Source organism: Tupaia chinensis, unplaced genomic scaffold (genome assembly GCF_000334495.1).
Source record: "Tupaia chinensis unplaced genomic scaffold, TupChi_1.0 Scaffold000159_1, whole genome shotgun sequence".
NCBI classification, from domain to species: Eukaryota; Metazoa; Chordata; class Mammalia; order Scandentia; family Tupaiidae; genus Tupaia; species Tupaia belangeri.
The window spans coordinates 7,598,139-7,621,857 of record NW_006159630.1 but is presented as its reverse complement, the minus strand read 5'-3'; the positions used below and the strand labels follow the sequence as shown (position 1 = coordinate 7,621,857).

Sequence of the window (23,719 nt, the reverse complement as noted above, 5' to 3'; positions counted from 1 at the left end):
CCCACACAAGGTCACCCCAGCCCCCCCCCCCATTCTCCATCCCATCAGGATCCTAGGCATGTGTGCACCCACTGCTTCCAAGCCAAGGAGACTGGGTTCCAAACACTGGCTGGCCACGTGGATCCGGCTTCCTCGGCATAGCGCTTAGCCACTGTGCGGCAGGGCCAGCCCACGGTGCAGTTTCACAGTACGAGAACATGTGTCTAGGTCATTCAGGGTCATAGCATGCCCATCCTCTCACCAGATGCCGTCAGTTCTGCCGGGAACGTTCAGAAGCCTCCCCTCTAGTTATTAAAAAATACACACAAGCTCTTGCCACCTATATTCTTGCTCCTCCTATCTGCAATTTTATTTCTGTTAGTATCTCGCCATTCTCCCCCCGACCCCCGCCATATTCCAGCCTCTAGTACTTCAGGTACTCTAGTATTCTAATAGTCTAGTACTCTAGTAGTCTAGTGTTCTAGTAGTCTAGTACTCTAATAGTCTAGTACTCTAGTACTCTGATAGTCTAGCACTCTAGTACTCTAATAGTCTAGTACTCTAATAGTCTAGCACTCTAGTACTCTAATAGTCTAGTACTCTGATAGTCTAGTACTCTAGTGCTCTAATAGTCTAGTACTCTAGTACTCTAATAGTCTAGTACTCTAATAGTCGAGTACTCTAGTGCTCTAATAGTCTAGTACTCTAATAATCTAGTACTCTAATAGTCTAGTACTCTAGTAGTCTAGTACTCTAGTACTCTAATAGTCTAAGTACTCTAGTAGTCTAGTATTCTAGTACTCTAATAGTCTAGTACTCTAGTAGTCTGGTAGTCTAGTACTCTAGTAGTCTATATCTCTAAAAATTTTTTTTCTATGTTTATTTTGTATCTTGCAACTTTACTGAATTTGTCTACCAATTCTAAGGGTTTTTGAATGGAATCTTTCGGGTTTTCTAGATATAAGATGATATCCTCTGTGAACAGGGACGATCTAACTTTCTCCTTTCTAATTCAAATGCCCTCTATTTCTTTCTCCTGTCCTATTGCTTTGGCTAGGATTTCTTTATCTCTGTGGCTTCTGCCTCCTTTGCTTTTACTCTCTTCCCTCACCGCTGAGGGCCAGTCTGCCTCTCTGAAGTCCCTCGAGCTTCTTTCCAAGAGGCTGGAGCTCATTGTGTCTATTGGCTGAGGGTCTGGAAGGACACGTGCTACGCACCTGGACTCCACGCAGTGAAACCTCTCCAGACCTCGGAGAGGAACAAAGATACCTCCCAAGAAGGGCAAAAGTTCTGGAACCACCAACAGATGGTAAAGGGTCTGCTTGTGGCTGGCCAGACTTTCCCTGGGGTTCCAAGAACAGCTTCTCTCCGGTTCTAGGGCTACAGGCTGCATTCCTCTTTGACTGCTGGCTCCTATCACCTGATTTGTATTCCCTGGCTCTGGCTACTTTGTTAGGTGGTCACCTAGGTAGGACCTGGAGTACTAGACCTCCTCAACCCTACCCACAGCCTGCCTGCTCCTAGGCTAGGTTTGGTCATCTGGTCTACCCCCAGCTTCACTCTGTCCAGTCCCTGCTCACTCCCCTCCCCACCACCCTGAGTCTTTAGGTTCTTCAGGTGTCCCTCAGTGTCAGTAGGACATGGAATGGGCTAGGATAGAGCCAAGGTGCAGCCAGGAGTCTGCAGCCAGGCAGGCAGTTAGGGCAAAGAGGGTGCTGGAGTCCAGGTGACAGAGCCAAGTAGGAATGACTTGGGCAAACCAGGGTCCAGACCAGGACAGTGCTAGCCAGTGGGTCTTGCCTTCAGCTGTAGCTGTGTTGACAAGTGGCACCCACACTGCACCCAGCTCCTCACTCCCTTGGGAGAGCTCGAGACAGCCACTTCCTTTGCTAGAAGTTTTTAACTACTTTAGTAATTGGTTTGTTTCCTCTCCCCGTGCAGGTGTGTGGAGGTGGTCAGCTCAGATATTAACACCTGACCAGGCCAGAAAGGCTGTGGGAGAGGCAGAGCAGCAGAGAAGCTGAAAACCAAGGAGAAAGGCAAGCAGGGGTTGTTGCGGGATGGCTTCTGTGATGATATCCAGGTTCTTGATGTTTTGAGCAAAGAATTGAACAAAATACACCAATAGTGAAAGGAAAAGGGAGTTCATTAAGTACAAGCAAAGGTACATTCCGGAGAGTAGGGGTGGGCCTGAGCAGACAGAGTGACTCAGAAGGCCCACCAGTTGCATTCTGCTGGATTTATAATTTTTTTAAAAGAATTATTCTATTTAACTTTATTTATTTATTTTAATTTGACCAGAAAGGGATGGAGTGAGAGAAAGAAAGAGAGAGAAAGAGCAAACTGCCAGGTCCAGGACTCGAACCATGATTGACCGTATAAAAGTCCTGCATGCTTAACCACCATGCCGCCTGTTGGTCCCAGGATTTATAAATTTTTTAAAAGAGTTATTTATTTATTGTTATCATTTTTTATATTTGAGTTTTGCCAAAAAGAGACAGAGAGAGTGAGAAAACAAGCCGCCAGGTCTGGGACTCAAACCACAGTTGACCATGTGGGAATTCCAGTGCCTTAACCACCATACCACTGATGGCTCCCAGGATTTATCATTTTTTAAAAAAGAGTTATTTCATTTTACTTTATTTATTTATTTTAATTTGTCCAGAAAGGGACAGAGTGATAGAGAGAGAGAGGGAAATTGAGAACGTAAGCCACCAGGTCCGGGACTCGAACCAGTCGGCCATGTGGGAGTCCAGCGCCCTTAACCACCATGCCACCTGCCAGTCCCAGACTTATCATTTTTAGCCTAGGTCGTGCGGGTTGATCGTTGGCTGGGCCCACTGATGATTCTCATCTTTTTGACTATCAAATGTGGCTGGGCCCACTGATTCCTCACTGGCTATTTCAAATGTGTTTTGTCCCACTGATTTATCTCATTGGCTCTATCAAATGTTGCTTAATCAGCTAGACATCCCCCACTAATCTCCTGCTTACATTTTCTTAGGCAGCGAGTTTTCTGACTTGATTATTATTATTATTATAAATTATTTTCTATCTAGCTACATGAACAGATGCTCCCGCCCCTTCACCCACTTCCGTTTGCTAGCTTTGTCCTCAGGGGTCGAGGCGATGGTGCAGCAGTGAGGGACATTTGCCTCATTTCATAGTTTTTGAATTTGCTTTCTAAAAATTTAGCTATAGGGGTTGCACAGTGACACACATGGGGAAGGTTCTGGGTTCATATCCCAGGACCTCTCCCTGCTTGTGAGATAGGAGTTAGACCCACTTACAGGTAGGTAGGGTCAGGGCCCCCAAAGAAAGTCACTCTGTTTTTCTGTTTAACGATGTCTCTGTGTTTCCCCTCTATGGTCTGATTAATGTAAAAATACACCTTTTTAAAAATAATTTTATTTATTCATTCATTTATTTTAATTTGACCAGAGAGACACATACAGAGAGAGAGAGAGAGCGAAAGTGAGAAAGCAAGCCGCCAGGTTTGGGACTTAAACCGTGGTCAGTCTTGTGGGAGTGTCCAGCACTTACCCACTACGCCACCTGCTGGTCCCCCCCCCCCTTTTACATGTCTCTAAGGAATTCATGACTGTGCTAATAAAGCAGAAGACAGGGATATTGAGCGCACAGACAGGACAGACCAAGATGGAGTCGCAGTGGCTAAGTCGTCACAGCCAAAAGCTGGCTGCATTGACTCCCAGCAGCTGCAGCCAACAGCAACCGTTTCTAGTCAGTAACTGTATTCTAACGAGAAGTACAGGATGTTATGGTCTGCTGGGCCATAAAGAGCAAGGTAATAAATCACTCAGATTACCATGTAACCATTTCCGAAACCCCACTTCCTTATCAGAGAGCCAGCCCATTGCTCGGACTGTAGATAAAACCCCTCGCCTCCAGCTCTTCTTCGACAGCCCATCCAGGCCCCTTCCACTGCCCTGGACGCCTTTTCTCCTTCCCTAGTAAACTCCTCTTTCCTCTCCTCCCTGTGTCTGCATCTCTAATTCTTCATGAGCAGAGGGTAAGAACGTCCTGGAGTTCGGTCTGATTGCAAGCAGTCCCGCGCCACTTGGACACGTGTGCCTACTGTCCGCTTAGCTGAGACTGGGGCTGATCTTCCCTGCTGGGGAGGCCTGTCTGCCTGCCTGTCTGCCTGTTCCTCTCTCGTGGGAGGAATAAATAAACAAGCTTTAAAACAGTAGCTCTGCCTTACGTACTACAACTTTACTCACTTCAAGTGTATAATTCAACATTTTTGGGTAAATTTATAGAGTTGTGCAACAATTACTCCCACAATCCAATTTTAGAATACTTCCTCACACTTAGTTGTTGCTGTTTTCAGTTTTGCTATAGGGCACGTACGCTCACCAGGAAAAGGGAGTGAATATGAAAAATCATTTCCCCATCCCCACCAGGGGGCATGGCCACACCACAATCCCTTCCCCTCCATTCTCCTCTCGGGATTTTGTGCACACGCGCGCACGCACACACACACACACACACACACACAGCTGGAATGTTTTCTAGTCGGGTCTGGGACTTGAACCGAGCAGCTGACCATGTGGGCTCCAGCTCCTTAACCACCACGCCACCAGCTGGCCCCTCATGCTCAGTTTTGACATTAGTCCTCTCCCTTTTTTTCTTTATTTATGGTAGAATGTGAGCACGCTCATGTGAGGGTAGGTGAGGAAGAGTGAGAGGCGCACCCCCCCAGGGTCTGGTCACACCGTGACCCCTTCCTCCAGCCCTGCAGCCCTCTGGATCTCATGCATGAGCTCAGCATGTTTCCGGCTGGCCATGCTGGGGGTCCGAACCACGGTCACCATGTGGGGTTCAGCTCCCCTGAGCAGCATGTCCCCACCGTGCGGTGAAGCCAGCTCACCTTGACGTTATTTCTAGGTGAGTTCGCCCATGACGTTCCAGAGTCCCGCGTGGGTCCTACCGCCAGCCCGCACCATGGAGTAGCACTTCACACTCTTAGAATGACCCAAGCACCGCCCTGCTGCTCCGTGCACGTGTGCACAAGTTAAAAGCCGTGATCTGTTACACGCTCTCATTTTCACTGACTCTCTTCTGGACTCTCCGTTTTATAATATACCACAAGGCTCAGAAAATGGGCACGGCCCAGATCCCTCTGGACCTTGGAGGGACACAGGAAAGTGGAGAGAAATGGAGAGAACACCTGGGCAAGGTGGGTACGTCGTGAAGTCCAGGCAAGGCAGGGCAGCCGTTCGGCTTCGCCTCATCCGCAGGCAGCGGGGCAATGCCCAGCCTGCTGCCTCGGCTTGAGCGTGGAGACACTACCTACGGCATCTTTGCCTGAAATAGCCCCTTGGAAACACACCTTCTACCAGCTTCTGGAAAGTCTGTGGTCAGAGAACAGTGGTAGGTGTGTAGGAAGAAGCTTCTGAACTTCCTGAGAGTAGGGGTGTGTCAGAAACACTCAGCCCAGGGTCAGATGCACCTCTCCCCTTAGCTGTGATTGATGGAGGTGCTTGCTGGCCCCTCCCCCTCCCGCCCTTGGTCAGCACAGGGGCCAGAGCCAGCAGGGAGGGCTTTGCGTTGGTCTGGTGTCCTGAAAGGAATGCAGCCTGGGCCGTCCAGTCTGCTGGGCTGGGCGAAGAAGCAGGAGGAAGCAGAAGGTGGCAGTGAGGCCCTGGACGAGGCTCTCCACTGGGGTTCCCACGGCCCCGATTGCCCAACACTCTCTTCCCCGCAAGGCCCCTGGGTTTGTAGCTGGGGTGTTGCCCGCTGCTTCCTCCGGCCACTCTTGCACCTTGCACGGTCATCCCTTAGGGTGTCATGGTGTGGCGGACAGGAGTCTGGGATTTCCTATGCATGGCTGTGGATTCTTGCTGGTAAATTATCACATCTCTCCAAGTGGTGAGGCGTGGAGATGAACGTAGGCACGTGGTGGGAGTCAACGAACACCGTGTTGAACGCCTCTAAGCGGTTCACCAGTGCGTCCACACTCTCATCCACCGCCGTCCCCCAACTTTGTAGTTTTCTTGCTATAGAGCACATGAGTTTGCTAGAGACACACAGAGAAAAGGAGATAGAAAAATCACCCCCCAGGGGGTGGCCACGCTATAATCCCCTTTCTCCCATTCTCCTCTCGGGATTTTGGGCATGCACACACACCCACCTGGTGTGTTTTTCAAGCCACTTGGTCTGGGGCTCGAACTGTGCAGTCAGCCATGTGGGATCCAGCCACCTTAACCTCTATGCCACCTGCTGGCCCATGGTCCCTTTTAAGGGGTTGGGAGGTGGGCAAGGTGAGTCATCATGTACTCCCACTTAGAGACATGGAAACTGCTCTGGCCAGGCTGCAGGAGCTGCTCAGGGCCTAACCTGCCCCACTGTGCCATCCTCACCACCGCAGTCAGGGCGGGAGGGGCCGGGGAACCCTGAGACTCCACTGTCTCTGTGCATTCCTGGGGGAGGGCTGGAGGGCAGTGATGCTCAGGCTGCTTCTCTCCCAGGGGTGCAGGCCACCGGCCTCCGTTTGACCCTACATTTTGTCGAGATAGAGCAGCTTTGGTGAAAGGCTCACGTCCCAGTGCACCTGGTGCCCCGCCGAGCTGTGGGCTCAGTCTGTGTTGGGCAGGTCTGGTTCCTGGCTCCTCCCTCCAGGGTGAAGAAGGATCTCCAGGCACCTGCACAGGGGGAAGGGGACAGGGCCTGGGGAAGCAGTGGCTCTGGGGACAGGAAGCCCAGGAGCCCTGTAGTGAATGGTGAGGGCTCCCGGTCTCTGGCTGCAGTAACCACCCATCTGCTCACCTACAGTTCCCTCTCCCTCTCCCCTGACCACAGCACGCCCGGGGCCAACAGAACAGCATGTCTGAAGCCACTAGGGCTGGCCGATGTGGACCATGGCCCTGCGACAGAGGGACACACTGAACATGAGTTGCTCAAGCTGTCTTGGGCCTGGTCTGGCCACACTGGGTGATTTCCCCAGAGATGGGCAGGAAAGTGGGACGTGGGCCAGGCCAGTCGGGCAGGGCCGGGCCATGGCAACTGATCCCAGCCAGGTTCCTGGGGAAGAGAAATCAGATCCTTCCAGGCCCGTCTGTCCTTCCCTGCTGCCCCTCCCTGATGGCGTCTCATTCATTGCCAGGCTTGTTTGCTTTGTGGATCTTGCAGTTATTAAGTTCTGAGTGTGTGCATGTACCCTTGGTCACACCAGGGCCTGGCCTGCAGTAGGTGTGTAATGGAGGTCCATTCCCCTCGGCTCTCACCTCGCGTTCACCAATGGCTGAGCTCTTTTTCCCACAGTTCTTCTCTTAATTGCAGACTCACTTCCGCTTCTGGCCCTGGTGCCCACCCTGGGCCGTCCTTGAGCTACGCTCATGGGACCGTGGCCCTCCCTAGGAAGAAGGAGAGGCAGACTGAACAGGGAACCCTGGGACCACCCTGGTGGCAGAGTGGCTTGCCCATGGTGCTGCCTTGGGAAGGAAGCTCTGCTAAGGGCCCCACAGCTCATCTGCCCCCCAGATCTTCCGGGGGACCCTCAGTCCCCAGGACTCAATGGCTCCCACCCATCGCCATCAACATCCCTGCCCACTGGCCTCTGAGTACATGCGTCCACACTGGGAAGACGCTCCAAGCTGGATCACAGGTCCGGGGGCTGCTGCAGGAACCTCCCCCACACACCCCAGAGAAAGGGGTCCAGCCCTATGGCCCTGGGGCTCTTCCTTGCCTTGCATTTCCTGTAGTTGCTTTGCATTCTTCTGTTTCTCCTTTGGGGTTTGTGGTGAGTAGGAGGGCGTGGCGGAGCCCGGTCCCTGGCCCTTCCTCTTTGTAGCCTTGCAGGTGTCTTTCTTCCTAAGGAGAGGCGCAGCCTGCAGTGCGTGTTTTGTTAGTGGGTGAGTGTACGTGCCAAAGACAGAGAGAAGAGGGTGAGGAGAGCAGTCCCCAGGCTACCTGGGCACACCGTAACCCCTTCTCCTCCATTTTGTCATTCTGTCGGGATTTGGGGCACAGGCGTGCACACGTGGACACACACACAGCATGTGAGAGACCTAGCTCCTTTAACTACTAAGCCACGGAGCCGGCCCCATCCTCTTCCTGAATCCCATTTCCCATTGCCTTTCCTTAAAAGTAGAGACATATCCCCTGGGGAAGGACTGGCTAGCAGACATGGATTCCCACGTGGGAGTCTTCTTTCATTTTAGAGTTTTTGCTATATTGTGAGTTTGCTTGCCAGAGAGACAGAAACGAGAAATCGCCCCAGGGGATACGGCTGTGCTGCGATTCCTTCTCCTCCGTTCTCCTGCTGGGATTTTGGGCACGCCCACGTGCTCAGTGTGAGTTTGAAGCTGCCGGGTCTGGGACTCAAACCGCTGTTGACTATGTGGGAGTCCAATGACGTAACCATTATGCCATCTGCTGGTCCAAAGTCTTGTTATAGTCATCCTACCATTCATCCCCACAGACGGGCTTCCACTCAGAAGCTGCAGGTTTTGCTCACAGACCCTCCTGCGAGAGCACAGCCTCCGTCAGGCCCGAGCTGTTGGGGCCGCGGTCGGTCCTGGATCATGGCTGAATCGAAAAACACATGTTTCTGGAAAACGTCAATAATGATCGGACCGTGCGAAGCACCAGAATGACACCCTTCTTTGTCTCATGTTCAGCTCGACGGCGTCAGGATCCACGTCGTCTTGGGGCTCAGCGAGCTTTAGCTCATCTATGGCCACATGGTCACGGCATGTCCCAGTGTCTGCCGACCTCTGTCCCCAAGCCTCCCAGTCTCCTTGGCTCCCTGTCACTCCCCTGGGTAGAGCGCTCTGGAGGCCAGAAGGAAGGAGGGAAGGGACATCACAAAAAGTGGCAGAAAAGGGCTTTCTGGTCCCTCACGGCTGGTGCAGGCCCCCTGTGGCTGGAAGCTCTGAGTCCTATGACCTAAAACTCCTGGGCGACACCATCCACGTTCGGCTCAGAGCGTCCCGGCCCCTGCTAACGTGCCTCTCCGTGAGGCTGGGCACTGACCCGTCACAGGGCCTACCTTGTGTGCTCAGTCTCAACTCCACGTGCATCAGGGTGAGGGAGGGCTCCCTGCAGGCATGCCGAGTCTCTGCCTGGGCCAGTCCTGAGCTGGACCCAGTGGGTGACCCAGGGAGGAAGGTCACAGTCTGAGGGCCTTCAGGCCACGCTGAGGGCACACCCCCAGGACTAGGAACCGTGAGGGCACTCTGAGGCCATCGTGCCAACCGGACTCCAGGTCTAGAGCTGGGGGTTCACAGACAGGGCTGCCCAAAGGCCTTGCGTAGACACCCCCGGAGGAGAAGCAGGCCAGCATCTGTCCCCCAGGGCTTCTCACCCTGACCACAGAAACCAGGGTGAGTCACTGCCCCACCCCCACTGGCAGGAAGCCTGGCCTGCCATCCTGGGGGACGTGGGAGAGATCAGATGGCGGGTGGGTGGTTAGTGGGTGCAGTGGGACGAGGCTTCCTCACCGGAAATAGCCCCTGCAGCTCCTCTCCCCTGGGCTCAGAGGGCAGTGCAGGGTTCCCGGGGGGTCCCACCCCAGAGGCTCCGCTCCTCAGCTTCCTGCATTTTCTGGCCTGCTCTAGGAATAGAACCCAGAGGAGTCGAACAAGGAAGCAGCCGGCAGAGAGAAAAGCAGAAGTGAGAGCCTTGGAGGCCCGACCCTCCCTGGGCAAGGCTGAAACCTCAGGTCTGGCGGGGCCTGGCGCCACCGCGGCGTCCACTGTACTGGAGAGATGTCCCCACGGGCCTGGGCCTCCTGGCTGCCCTCAGCTCTGCTGCTGCTCTGGGTCCCAGGTAAGGGGCTCTCTGCCCAGGGAGGGGCTTCAGGACGGAGGAGGGAGGGCATGGGGTCACATGAGGCGCCCCAAGTTGGACTCAGCCAGGAATGCAGAACGGAGATGTCTGTCCACCACGTAAGATGGACAGACTGAAGGACCACACCCCAGAAGCGGGAGAGGTGAGGGTCTCTCCCTCCTCTGCACCCACCTGACTGGACGAGCCACAGCAGGAAGCCGGGAAGCAGGCAAGGACAGCTTGCAGCAGGGGCCTCGCAGGCTGTTGGCAGATGGATTGCAGCAGGAAGGAGGGAGGGAGACAGGATGTGTCGGCAGAGCTCTGGGTGTGCCTGAGGGGCGTGCGTTTGGGGCAGGCACCCTCTGGGTTCACCAGCTTGGGCTGCAGCGGAAGGAGGGGCTGGAGCCGAGCAGGTGGGGACCTCAGGGGTGGGAGGCTCAGCCAGGGCGGTGGGAGCCTGAGCAGGGGAGCTTGGTCTGGGCCTGCAAGAGCGGGACTGGTCTCCAGGAGGGGAGGAGACGCTGTGGAGAGAAGGGACAAGATCTTTTCCCAGAAGCCTTCCCTCGAGGCCGGGCCACGGTTCGCCCCAAACTTGGCTTCCCGCTCTCAGCAGCGGACAGTGCTGCCCGCCCTAGTCCTGCGGCCTCCTTGGCTGGTTCTGGGCTATTGAGGCTGCCCTGTTAATGCGAGGCAGGTTTTCTTCAATCGCGTGTGCTCCCAGCCGTCTGCACCTCCTGCGCGTTAACCTGGACACTGCCCACCCTCGTGTTCTGGTGCTTCTGTGAGCTCCTGGGCGTTCTCAGTTTTCCCGCAGCTGTGGGCCCTGCGAGTTCATGGTTTCGGTTTCTCTCTCATTGATCCTGGGCTGGTGGAAACAGAAGGCTGCCCGGCGGCCTCCCTTGGAAAGGTGCCGCTGGTTTCAGGGTGTCGGAGGGCGTCCGTGAAGCCTTTCCTGTGGAGACAGGGCTGCAGGGTTGGGTGCTTCGGGTACCTGCGATGATTATCTTCCTTTGCGCCATTAAGGAGGTGAGCCCCATGACGAGATCTGGCCAGATTTTAGTGTTGATATCTTAGTCAGGAGAACAGGGCGAGGTCCCCGTTTCTACGTTCCCTGCACACGTTTAAATCAAGCTGGAATAGTTTGTTCCTTGAAGGTCTGAAGACCTAACTTTCGTGAGCATTTTCTCTCTCTGGAAGGGAAAGGACTTCACAATAATAGTCATTATTGGTCTATGTTAGGAAATCTACAAAGGGTCTTCCCAAAGCTCATGGGAAGCACAAATTATGAAAAACCTATGTGTGTTAAATTTTAAAAAAATGTTCACAGGAGGGAGTGTGTGTGCTCATCGGGGGGAGGGAGAGAGAGAACATGAAAAAGTGCCCACCTCCCCCAAGGAGGATGACCACGCCACGATCTCTTCTTTTCCATTCTTCTCTCAGAATTTTGGACACACACACACACACACACACACACACACACACCAGTGTGTTCTTCAAGCCTCCAGTTCTGGAACTCGAACTGCGCAGTTGCCATGTGGGATCCAGCTGCCTTAACCACCCCATAGGAATCCAGTTGCCTTCACCACCACACCACCGGCTGGCCCAAGATTGCGAATTATTTTACACTAAAGAAACGTGTGTTTTTTGTTTATTTGCTTGCCAGAGATGCGCGTGCTCACCAGGAGACAGAGAGAGGACTCCGTCAGTGCAGCTCGGTTACGCCGCGATCCCTCCTCGCCCATTTGTCCACCCTGCTGGGATCCGGGCGTGCATGCACATGTGCGCAGCATGGTGTTCAAGCCATTGGGGCTGGAATTTGAACTGAATGGTCGGCCGTGTGGGGTCCAGCTGCCTTAACCCCCAGGCCACAGAGCCAGCCCTAAACACATAACTTAATTCCCTTTCCCACAAACATCTCTTCTTTATTTTTATTCATGACAGGGCACATGTGCTTGCATGAGAGAGAGAGAGGGAGGGAAGGAGAGGAATGAGCGCCCTCCACAGGGCCCGCTGACGCCGCCATCCCCTTCTCCAGTCCCCCAGCCCATGGGAGCCCGGACCCCATGCCAGCACTGGTGCGTTTCAGGCAGACGAGGCTGGCAGGGATCCGAACTGCGGTCGCCATGTGTGATCTGGCTTCCCCTGAGCAGCTCTGGCACCACGGAGCTGATCCTACCCTCGTATTGTGTATGTTGGTCACTTACATTTCCTAGGAGATAACTAGCTCCACGTAGGTTACAGGTGTGTAGAGACAGATTGCCCCAGTTCTTTTTGTCTGTGTTTGTATGTGGGTCTTCTCTCTCCCTCTTTTAAATTCAGGTACCTGCTCTCTGTCTATTTTATCGTTCGCCCTTCCCGAAAGAAAAGTGAGCTTCTCAGCCTAGGCGCCCGTTCCGTGTTTTTCTTTCCCATCTGGCTCATTTCTGCTTTGACGTCACTCTTCCCTTCCTCCTGTGTGGGGTGTACACCTGAGCTCCTCTTCTGGCTTGATGGTTTTTTTGCAGTCTATTTATTTATTCCATCCGTGAAACAGAGGGAGAGACACACAGAGAGACAGAGATACAGCACTCCGGACAGAGTCTTGATGCCATGATCCACCCCCAGCCTCAGGGACGTCTCTGGACTTGAACCAATAACCCTCCCATGTGGGTGTGCTTCACGGAGCATGGCGTTTTCCTGCTGCGCCCCCATCCAGCCCCTGTCTCCTGACTTCTTGAGTTAGTTGATTCACTCATTTATCCAGGACTTAGTGAGACTTTCGTGATCCTAAAGTCAGACATGAAGACCGCAGAGGAGCAGCCGAGATGAGCTGGGAAGATAGTCAGGGCCGTGGCCTCGAGGCCTGCTCTGGTCTGTGGTTGTGGGCAGGCGCTGGGAGTCGGTGAGAAGGCTTAGCTGGGAGAGCACAGAAGAGCAAACCAGGACTGTCGCTGTGTGTTATAGTGTTCCAGGCAACAGGAGACGCAAGGCCAGGCTCTGTGGTCTGATGAATAAGGCAGCCAGATCCCACGTGGCTGACCGTGAGTTCAAATCCCAGACCTGGTGGCTGGGAGCACACCCCAGGCTCATGTGCTACATACTCTTGCAGGTTGGGCAGGCCTCCTGGGAGACTGGGTGACATGTTTTCATCCAAGTTTTCAGATATAGAATGTTTTCAAAAAGCTAGCTTAACAGAACCCAGACACAAAAGCAGATTCTTCTGTGACCCTGTCCACTTTTCCTTGGCCAACACTCCTGAGCACCCCAGGACCCATCATACCCATGACAGGGCTCGGGAAGGCCACATCCAAATGGGATCTGTACATCCAGGCCTGAAGGAGGGCAGAGGTGGAGTGGGGAGGGGCTCGCGCACAAGTGTTCTGGAGGGTCTACCGTGTGCCAGGCATTCTGGACACAGACGGGCTAAGGAGGAGGACCCTGTCCCTGGCTTGCATTCTTGCATTCTAGTGGTCCCAAAATATTAAGTGAAGGGATTTAAGAACCTAAAAAAGTGGACCAGCAGGTGGCGTAGTGGTTAAGGAGCCAGACTCCTACATGGCCTACTATAATTCGAATCTGGACTTTGTGGCTTGAAAATCAGGCCAGGCACGTGTGCATGTGTGCCCCCCAAAAAATCCTGAGAGGAGAGTGGAGGAGAAAGGATTGCAGCAGGGCCATCTCCCCTGGGGGAGTGTTTCCTCACTTCCCTTCTCTCTGTGTCTCTCTGTCTCTCTCTGGCAAGCACACATGCCCTAAGGCACAAATCTAGAACAAAACACTACCTGAAAAACTACCTGGGGTGAAGGAGTTCTAACCCTAGACAGTGAGAGCAAGCCACCCCTCCCTGCCACTCCCACTGTCGGACCCGATCGCAGCACTACGGGTGGTGAGGAGCTGCGCGCACAACCGCCCAGTGACCGACACAGCCATCGGCTCAGAACTCACTCTCACAGCCAAAGGGCGCGTGCGCAGCCAAAATCCCAGAAGGAGGGAGAGATGGAGGAGGGGTTGGGGTGAGGCCATGCTCCATGGAGGTGCTTTCTCACTTTCCCTTTGTCTCCATCTCTCCCTGACAAGCACACATGCCCTCTGGCAAAACAAATAAATAAAATATTGGAAATTAAGAAGAAAAAAAATGAGCTTCCTTGAAAGTTAAGCCTGTGGGGCCAGCAGGTGGCAACATAGGGGTAAAGGCGCTGGACTCCCACATGGCAGAAGGTGGTTCATGTCCCAGACCTGGCAGCTTGAAAAATCAGGTGCGTGTGTGTGCGTGCCTCAAATCCCAGGAGGAGAATGGAGAAGGGACTGAGTGGTGACCATACCCCCTGGAGGGGGGTGAGTTCTTAATTTCCCTCTCACTGTCTCTCACTTTCCCTCTCACTGTCCTCTTTCTCCTCTCTGCGGGACATACACTCTATGGCAAAAACCTTGGAAGAAAGAAAGAAAGAAAGAAAGAAAGAAAGAAAGAAAGAAAGAAAGAAAGAAAGAAAGAAAGAAAGGGAGAAGGAGAAAGAAAGAAAGAGCGAGCAAGCAAAAACGAAAGAAGAAAGAGAAAGAAAAAAGAAAGAGAGAGAGAAAGCCAGTGCGAGCCGGGCACACGGGGCAGGATGGCGGGAGGTGGTCGTCGGGCACATTGTGTGCGACCTTTCAACTCACACTTCATCAAGTGCGTCCAGCTCTCCTGCCAAATGGGTTGGACCTGATTTCTGCTCTGGCTCATGACCCTTGGTGGGACCAGACTGGCTCCTGGGCTGTCCCCCCACCTCCTGGGGCAGCCAGGACTAGGCTGGCCCTTGGGGAGAGCATGGTGCTGAGGACTGAGTTCTTAGGTCCTGGCAAGTCTGGAAGCAGGAGGCCCCTGGTGGGTGAGAGGGACGGGCATATCGGGGTCTGGAGGAAGGGGCTGCTGTGATCAAAGCCTTAGGGCTGCTAGAGCGAAAGGGTAGAAGCCCAGGCTTTGGGACTGGGTGCTCAGGCCGGGAGTGCTGGGTGGGGGCCTTGCAGGGACCCACATTCCAGGGCCCCCTGCCCAGGCCGTCTGGTGAGTGCCCATGCTCGGGCTTGTGTGTTGCAGGCTGTTTCTCCCTGAGCGGCCCCAGCACTGCGAGGGGCACCGTGGGCGGGTCCCTGAGCCTGCAGTTTCGGTACCAGCGGGAATTCCAGGCAGATAGCAAGTACTGGTGCAGAAAGTCACTTACGCCGCTTCGCCTGCTCTGTGACAAGATCGTGGAGACCCGGTACAGAGCTGGATGTGCGGAGAGCCCGAGTGTCCATCAGGGACCATCCTGCCAGCCTCACCTTCACAGTGACCTTGGAGAACCTCACAGAGAAGGACGCAGGCACCTACTGGTCTGCGATTGACCAGCCCTGGGACCTGGACACCCACGTGCAGGTTGTGGTGTCTGTGTACCCCGGTGAGCCCCTGTATGTCAGCCCCAGGGCTGCCCACAGAGATGGAGTAGCTGGGGCAGAATCAGAGCAGAGACGTGGAGCACACTGTGTGTGAGGGAGGGAGGGAGTGTGAATGAGGGAGTGAGTGAGTGAGTGAGCAAGGGTGTGTGTGAGTGAATGAGGGTGTGTGAGTGTGTGACCAAGTGAGTGTGTGTGTGAGCAAGGGTGTGTGTGAGTGAGTGTGTGAGGGTGTAAGTGAGTGTGTGAGAGCGAGTGTGTGTGAGTGAGGTATGTATGAGTGTGTGAGGAAGTGAGTGTGTGTGAGTGAGTGAGGGTGTGTGAGTGTGTGACCAAGTGAGTGTGTGTGAGTGAGTGTGAGGGTGTGAGTGAGTGTGTGAGAGCGAGTGTGTGTGAGTGAGGGTGTGTGTGAGGTATGTGTGAGTGTGTGAGGAAGTGAGTGTGTGTGTGAGCGAGGGTGTGTGTGAATGAGTGTTTGTGAGCGTGTGAGCAAGTGAGTGCATGAGTGAGCGAGAGTGTGTGTGAGTGAATGAGTGTGTGAGTGTGTGTGAGTGAGTGAGTGTGTGAGGGTGTGTGAGTGAGTGAGTGAGTGAGTGTGAGTGAATGAGTGTGTGAGAGTGTGTGTGAGTGAATGAGTGTGTGAGAGGGTATGTGAGTGAGTGAGTGTGTGTGAGTGTGTGTGAGTGAGGGTGTGTGTAAGAAAGAAACAGAGAAAGAGAAGAGGAGGTGAGGAAGAAGGAAGAGAGTGAGGGAGGGATGGGGACCAGTCAAGGAGGCATCTGGGAGCCCCGACCTCTCTGCCCAGTTGTGACGCAGGGAAGGTGCTGCCGGGCGGGCGAGCAGAGTGTGCCAGGGCGAGCGGAGGCCCCCGCGGGTCCATCCCAGAAACCGCTCACAGGAGGCCAGGCAGGCAGGGCCAGGCGGTGCGGGCTGAGCGCAGGGGGCGCTCCGCCAAGTGACAGGTCAGGCTCGCAGTTCAGACAGGCTTCTCCGGCAGCGCGTGGCTGTCCCGGGGCAGACCAGGCATGGGGAGGTGGTAAGGCTCTAAGGACAGCCCTGACCCTGGCCAGCAGGACAGAACTGGGACTATTGGCGCAGTACTTGGCCCAGGAGGGTCCTGGGAGACTCTGACCCGGCTCCCTCCTCCTGTCCCTTCCTGAGTGAGCACGGGGTGAGAAATTAAACCAAGAGGGCATTGGCAGGGAGTCAGAGGAGAGAGCCCGGCTCTGATCCGTGGTTTTGCCACCAGCAACAACGTTGACGACACCGACAAGAGTCACTGTGGGCAAGACCTCGACAGCCGCGACCAAAGCTCCCACTGTGCCATACACTACCCAGGCAGCAGAGAGTGCCAGCCACAGTGTGGGCAGCCAGGAGGGCGACCCTCAAGGCCAGAGCCCAGGGTAAGGCCCCCGAGTCCCCCCACTGGAGCTGTGCCTTGTCCTCAGGGGCAGCTTGGGCTTGGGTCATTGGTCGTGTGGGGGTGCGGTCTCAGCACTGCTGACCGGGACCTGGGGCTGGAAGCCACAGCTGGGATTGCTGAGGCCTGAACCTGCCCTAGGCTTCGAGAGGGGGTCAGGAGGGGAGGAGTTGAAGGACGGAAGGACGGAAGGAAAGGAAAGCGTATGGAGGCTGGCGTCCTGCCAGGCACGGGCTGACCGCTTCACACATAGGAGCTCACTCGCTCTCTGTCACAAGCCTGTACAGTTGCCACCCTCACGTTGCAGATGAGTGAACTGAGGCTCAGAGAAGCGAAGAGATTTGCCCCATGGCATGACCATAGGAGGCAGGGCTGGGCTTCTAATTCAGGTGTGTGACACTCCAAAGTCCTGGGCCCTCTCCTCTAAATTGGGGCTACCCTTTTGGGGGGCGATCACCAGACCCGCAGAGAATCTGACAATGTCTATACTCTTTCCAGAAAAATGCATGTGCTCAAAACCATTTCTGGAATTCATAGACCCCCTACCCTGACCCCAGCTGGGCACTGCAGCCCCACTCTGGCACTGGCCACCTGGAGTTAGTGCAGACCCGACAGGCTACAAGACCACCCTCATTCAGATGTCAGCCAAACTTGGCAATTCCCCAGCACCACGTTTCTGACCAGTTGGGTACAAATTCAAGCATTCCCATGACACCTGTGGTTCAATAATGAGCTAGACTCGGAAGTCTGAAAGCGCTAAGCTTATCACTATGGTTGTATTACAAAAGTAAAGACCAGGACCAGCCAATGAGGAGACATGTAGGGCAGGAGTGGGCGGGTCTCCAGCAGAGATTCCACGCCCTCTTCCTGTAGAGCATCACCTTCGGAGACATCAGTGTGTCCGCAGCCAAGAAGCTCCACTCATCCTCGGTGTCCAGAACTTTTACTGGGGTCTCATTACAAAGGCGTGATTGATTCATTGTCTGTGATTGAAATGTCCCTGCACTGGTGGCTGGGCTGGCCCAGAGCCCCAGATCTCCAATCACATGGTTGGTCTTTCTGGTGACCAGCCCCCATCCTGTCATCTCATCTCTCAGCAAAACTCGGGTGTGGTCCATGAATTACAAAGCCACTCCTATTACCTGGGAAATTCCAAGGCTTTAGAGCCTCCCTCCCAGGAACCAGGGACAAGGGTCCCTTTATTTTCAAGCACCCCTGCCACAGACTGCCTGCCAACCCAGAGTCACAATCTTTCCTTCTTTTTTTTTTTTTAATAATTATTTATTTAATTTTATTTATTCATCCATTTATTTTAATTTGACCAGAGAGAGACAGAGAGAGAGAGGGGAAGTGAGAGAGCAAGTCACCAGGTCCAGGACTCGAACCGTGGTCGGCCATGTGTGAGTGGTGGCCTTAACCCCCACATCACCCTCTGGTACCCTCTTCTTTCTTTTTTAAGGTTTTTGCCATAGGGAAGGTGCACTTGCTGGAGAGAGACAGAGACAATGAGGGGGAAAGTGAGAAATCACCACCCCATGGGGAATGGCCACACCGCAGTTTTTTCTCCTCCATTTACTTCTCTGGATTTGGGGCACACATACACACATTCGTACCCAGTATGATCCTCAAGCCACCAGGTCTGGGACTTGAACCATGATCAGCCATGTAGGAGTCCAGTGCCTTAACCACTATGCCACCTGCTGGCCCCAGGCTCAAAAATCTTAATATCAGACAGGACAAAATTCAGGTTCCAAACATTCCAGAAGTTCCCCCGTGGGTACACACAGAAGGGATTATAGCATGACCACGCCCCCTGGGGAGTCCTGTCTCCTCTGTCTCTGTCTCCCCCTGGCAAGCACATGCGCCCCTGGCAGTAACAGAGAGAAGCTGGGAGGGCGAGCTGGCCGCACTGACGGACTGACGCCCCTGCCCAGCCCCAGTCTCTTGCTGCTGCTCTCCCTGCTGCTGCTGCTGCTGCTGCTACTGGCTGGGGCCTCGCTGCTGGCCTGGAGGATGTTTCGGAGGCAGGCCAAAGGTGAGTTAGCCCCCACCCCACCCCAGGGTAGGCCCAACCTTGTCCCTGGTCCCTCGGCTTCTCAGCTGTCCTTGTTCCCTTGAATGGGTGTCAAGTACAACCCCTCAGACCACTGATCCCTGCGACCCTGGAGGGCAGGCCTCGAGGAGGTGGACCTGGGGGTAGCTGCTGGTGGTGACTGAGCTCTTGGGAAGAGCTCAGCCCGACATATCTGTGTGACACTTCCTCTTTCCCATCTGCTTCTCCGGTCATTTTTCGGCACCCCCCTCCTGAGTTCGGCTGACCACACTGCTGACCGAGTGGGGATTTCCCAGGCTCTGTCCTGGAGTCCCAGCTGTCTCCTGGGTGCCCTTTCACCTAGAAAGCCTCCTGCTCATCAAAGAGCCTCCTGCCCTTTAAAAAGCACACACTCCTTAAGGCAAAAAAAAAAAAAAGAGAGAGAGAGAAACCGTCATTTTTTGCACTTAATAAACTGTGCACTGTCCTGCTATTAACTGTTGGGAAAATGGCAGCCCGCAGAGCTCACGGTGCAGAGCTCCCAGTGCAGAGCTCATGGCGCAGAGCTCACGGTGCAGAGCTGGGCCGTCCTTGTTTACGGGCTCCCCAGCAGCAGGAGAAAGGCTTCCTGCTCAGACATGCTGGCTCTTGGCCCCCTGCTTTTCAGCCCCCTCTTCCCTTGTCCAGCAGTGTCCCTCTTGGCTCCCGGCAAAGCCTGGGGCCGCCTTCCTCCTCACCCGGCCTAGGACCCTCCCTACTGACCACGGCACTCCCAGCTCTTCCCCACCCAGCCCACTCCTGCCATTCATTCGCTCATTCCTTCACTCACACCACACAGCTGCCCTGAGCACCTCCTGTATGCCAGGCCTGTGCCAGGCTTGGGGGACACCGCTGTGACCAGGGCAGACTGGGTCCCTCCTTCAGTGGGCTACTCATGCAACTGGCTCCCCCAGACCTCCTCACTGCACTGAACTCCCAGCAGAGCCCTGTCCTAGGCGAGAGGGAGGGCGGCCTGCAGCACACGCAGCTCTCAGAGACCGAAGCTCACACCGCAGAGTGCCCAGTGTGTGCTAAAGTCAGCCAAGGGCGCAGCTAGCTCGTGGGCCCTATGTGGACCTGTGAGCTTCTTTGCTTGACTTTGGGGGCTCCCTGAGGGGCAGGCTGGCCTCTCCCTGTGACATCCAGTGAGGTGGGCTCTGGGGTGGACCCAGAGCAGGTCATCAGCTGTGCATATGTTATTGGCTGCCCACCTGCTCCTGGGTCCCCGTTGGAAGGGTCAGTGTGTACAGAGCTGTGTGCAGAGGCAGGACAGACACCCCCAGGCAACAAATGGGTGCCAGAAACAAAGGTGGGGTGAGCCTGAGCTCTGAGCCCACAGAGCTGACAGCCTCCTCCCTCCGGCTTCTGGGGCAGCAGGCAGTGGTCCAGCAGTCAGGGCCAGATGCCAGGCTCAGGGGGTCAGGGCAGATGCCCTGTTGACTTCTCGTGGTTTGGGGCAGCCCTGGGCTCTGCAAGGACAGGTCCTTCAGGGGCACCTTCTGTCTTCTCTCACTGGGAACGGTTCTGAGTGACCCCTTGAGTTTGCTTTGACCCCTCCGCCCCCACTGGGACTTTGCCAGTTGCTTGTTCACTCGCTCCCTTGTTTATTCACGAATTCATTCACTCATTCATTAATTCACTTGCTCAGCAAACCCTTGAGCTTCTGTCATGCGTCAGACCTGAAGGGATCGGTCTCCAGCACTGAGGTCTTTCAGAAAGGGCCCTTTTCCAGATGGATTAAGGGTCCCCGTCCCTGCCCTTGTTCTCGAATTCACCCTAACTTTCTTCCCGCCTTTAGCTGGGGAGTATGCCGGGCCAGTCCAGAACCCCAGACAGGTAAGGGAAGGCTACAGCCCCGACCAGGAGGCGTGCTGATGTGGCTGGGGGTGGGGCTCAGAGGATGCCGGGGTTTGGACAGTCCCTTCGGCCAGTGGAGGTGCTAAGTGGGTCCTAGTGGGTGGAGAGAGCTGCTTGCCCAGAGCTGGGAGAGCTGCTCTGTCCCCAATAGGACCAGCCTGTCCCTTCCCACAGGGGAAGTGGAATTGGGGGTGCTTCTCCCAGCCAGTGGGGGTGGAGGGAGGTGGGGCAGTGGGGACTAGGGCACCCAGAGCTGGAAGGGAAGAAGGGACATTGGCAAAGAAGCAGGGACAGAGGCCGCAGGGGCTCCCCAGGCACCCCCCCAGCCCCTGCACCGTCATCCACCCCAGGCTGTGGAGCAGAGCGAGCCCCACTACGCGAACCTGGAACTGCAGCCGTGGCCCCTGCGGGAGGAGCCAGCCCCGCCGTGGCAGGGGGGGGGGGGGGGGGGGGGGGAGCCAGCCCCGCCGTGGCAGGCGGAGGTGGAGGTGGAGTACAGCACAGTGGTAAGCACGAGAACCTGCTCCGGGCACACAGCGTGTGGGTCCTGGGCCGGGCAGTGGCACCCCTGGGGGTGGAGACAGGCAGAGGGGAGCCAGGGGCTGCCGGGTGATCTTGTGCCTCTCCAGGACAGGGCCACACAGAAGAAGAGCAAGTGTAGGTTTTGCCAGAGCAGAGATGTCACCGTGGCTGGGGTGTGGGGACAAGAGGGCTGGGGTGGCCAGTGAAGACGCCCTGACGGTTGAGAAAGCACGGCTTTGTTAAGCTCCTGTGAATGGCAGACACCCGGGGATGCTTTCCCACTCTCTGGCCCCTCATCTCTTTGGGGAGACTCTGCTCTCGGGGTCTTGTCCACAGCCTGCTGTGGGCTGGCCCTTGGGCACGGCCAGCGTAAAGTGCACTGGCTGCCTCCCTGGGTGGTGACCTGCTTGTCAGCGGAAGGAGCCAAGCGAAGGCTGGGGAGAGCTGAGATAGCAGACGGGTACCTCCCACCCCAGGCCTGTGAGCCAACACAGCCCTTCTCTAATATGTAACCGCGTGAGGCCAGGGCGGGCCGGGCCAGGGACAGCCACCCTGTCGCAGGCCTGCTCTGGAAATGTGGGCCGGCACCCTGGGGTGTTCCAGCCTGCACCGTCCACCCTGGGCTGCTGTTCCTGCACGGTGCAGGGAAGCAGGGCTCTGGTCCCCTGGAAGCCATGCCCCTTCCCGCCCTCCCACCAGCTGTCACCCGAAGCTAGTGTGGGAGCCCAGAGTCCTGGTTGCACCCAAGGGAGCGTCTGAGGAGCCAACACAGGCTGTGACACAGCAGCTGGGCTGGGCTGCAGGGACCCCGGCGGTGGTCTAACCCGGCCCCTCCTCACATGACAGTCTCCTGTCAGCACAGCTGTGTGGGCCTGGGTCAGCAACAGCCCTGCTTCTGCCCTGACAAGCTCCCAGTGGGCTGGGGGCCTGGTGGTCCTCTTCTGCCAGCCTCTCTGCGATGGTCAGGACTTGCACCCACAGCACAGAGTCACAGAGCTGCAGGCCGGTGCCATGCCCTGAGCCTGCCCGGGCTCAACCTCGAGAGCTGGGGTCCTTGGCAGATGCTTCTGAGTCACCCAAAAGGCCCATGCCTGCTTCCTTGCCAGGACAGGTAACCAGGAGGAACACAGAGGCGCCTCGGGGGGCCAGCAGACATCACTGGCCCCCGTCTCCTGGTTCGTAGACGTAACAGGCTGGGTCAGGCCAGAGGATCGCAGGGACCCCTGGCTCTGATGCCTTCAGACTTTGTGCTGGGCTTGACCGGGGAGGTAGGTGAGGAGGGTGGACAGGATCGTGGTGCCCCATCCTTCCAAGAGAAAGAAGGCAGGACAGTGGGGGGCTGGAGCCCCCAGTACCCTCCCTCCTCCATGCTGAGCTGGGATCCTGTCTTGCACCTGCCCCTCCCTGAGTCTTGGGTCTCTCTCTACAGGCAGCCCCCAGGGAAGAGCCTCAGTACGCCTCCATGGTCTTTGACGTCCAGAGCCAGGATTCTAGCACCAGCAGGAGTCTCTCCCAGAGGCCCCTGGGGGAGGAACCAGAGTACAGCGTGGTAAAGAAGAGATAGGCCTCAACCTGGCCTCCCACAGGAGCCTGGGGACAGCCCCTCCCCACAGCCTCTCAGCCTGTCCTCCACCATGGCCACTGAAAGGCAGCTGGCCCCAGGGGGCCCTTCTGAGGTCCAGCAGGGACAGGGCTCCATCCCGCTGGTTCTTGTCTTTCCTCTTGACTCGATGTCTTCCTGGCTCTGTGTGTGGAGGTTGGAATCCCAAGTCCCCTGTGGTCACATAGGCCGGCACCATGGATAGCTTCATAAAACCCGGCTCCCTGGAAAGCTCCGGGCTTCCTTTATCTGGTGGCAATGACCTCCCCACGAGCACATGCCTCTCGCAAAGGACCTCCTTCACCCCTCTCCAGAGGAGAAGAGGAAACACAAGAAGCAGCGCCTGGTGCAGAGCCCGAATTCCTACTTCATGGATGCGAAGTGCCCGGGATGCTATAAAAGCACCACAGTCTTGGGACCAGCAGTTGGAGTAATGGCTATGTCGCTGGGCTCCCATGTAGTCGACAGCAGTTCGAGTCCCGGACCTGGTGGCTTAAACTCGCGCCAGGCGCGTGTGCGTGCATGCCCAAGATCCTGAGAGGAGAATGGAGGAGAAGGGATTGCGGTGTGGCCCTCTCCCCTGGGGGCTGATTTCTCGCTTTCTGTCTCTCTGTCTGGTGAGCGCATGCGCCCTATAGCAAAATCCTCTCAAAAAAAAAAATCACCCCCATCTTTAGCCATGCACAGACGGTACTTTTGTGCACTGGCCGCTCCTCTGTCCTCTGCCAGCCCCCAGGAGGAAGAGCGAGGCTCACAGAAGGATGTTCCTCAGGAGGAAGCAGCACTAAAGTACCCTGGCTCAAGATGAGTGGGAAACCATCCCAATAAACACATTTTGGATAAAAAAATAAAAGAAAGAAATCTCCAGGCTTGCTGGGGGATGAGGGGACCAGCAGGATGAGCCGGGAGGGGGCACAGGAGGAGAGGTGTCCATGTGTGTGGTCAGGGGAAGGTAAGGGGGCACCAAAGGTCAGATCCCTCCCATCGGAGACTGAGGCCCAGGAGAGGAGAGGCTTCCCCAGGTCTCCAGAACTGGCCCTGAGGTCCTCTGGACCCTTAGGTTTGTTTTTAATAGATGTGATACAAAGAA

General features: G+C 55.6%; 1 protein-coding gene across 1 annotated transcript; it reads left to right on the top strand.

Annotated features, from left to right (window-relative positions):
* The first annotated feature begins 8,316 nt into the window (after positions 1 to 8,316).
* Positions 8,317 to 23,161, top strand: LOC102481638 (CMRF35-like molecule 8). The gene is given in 9 exon segments (XM_006145942.3): positions 8,317 to 9,326; positions 9,561 to 9,771; positions 14,825 to 15,000; positions 15,002 to 15,164; positions 16,409 to 16,562; positions 18,514 to 18,614; positions 20,449 to 20,486; positions 20,858 to 21,013; positions 22,459 to 23,161. Coding segments are annotated over 8 exon segments (984 nt in total). The 5' UTR covers positions 8,317 to 9,326; positions 9,561 to 9,710; the 3' UTR covers positions 22,594 to 23,161.
* Positions 23,162 to 23,719: the final 558 nt, after the last annotated feature.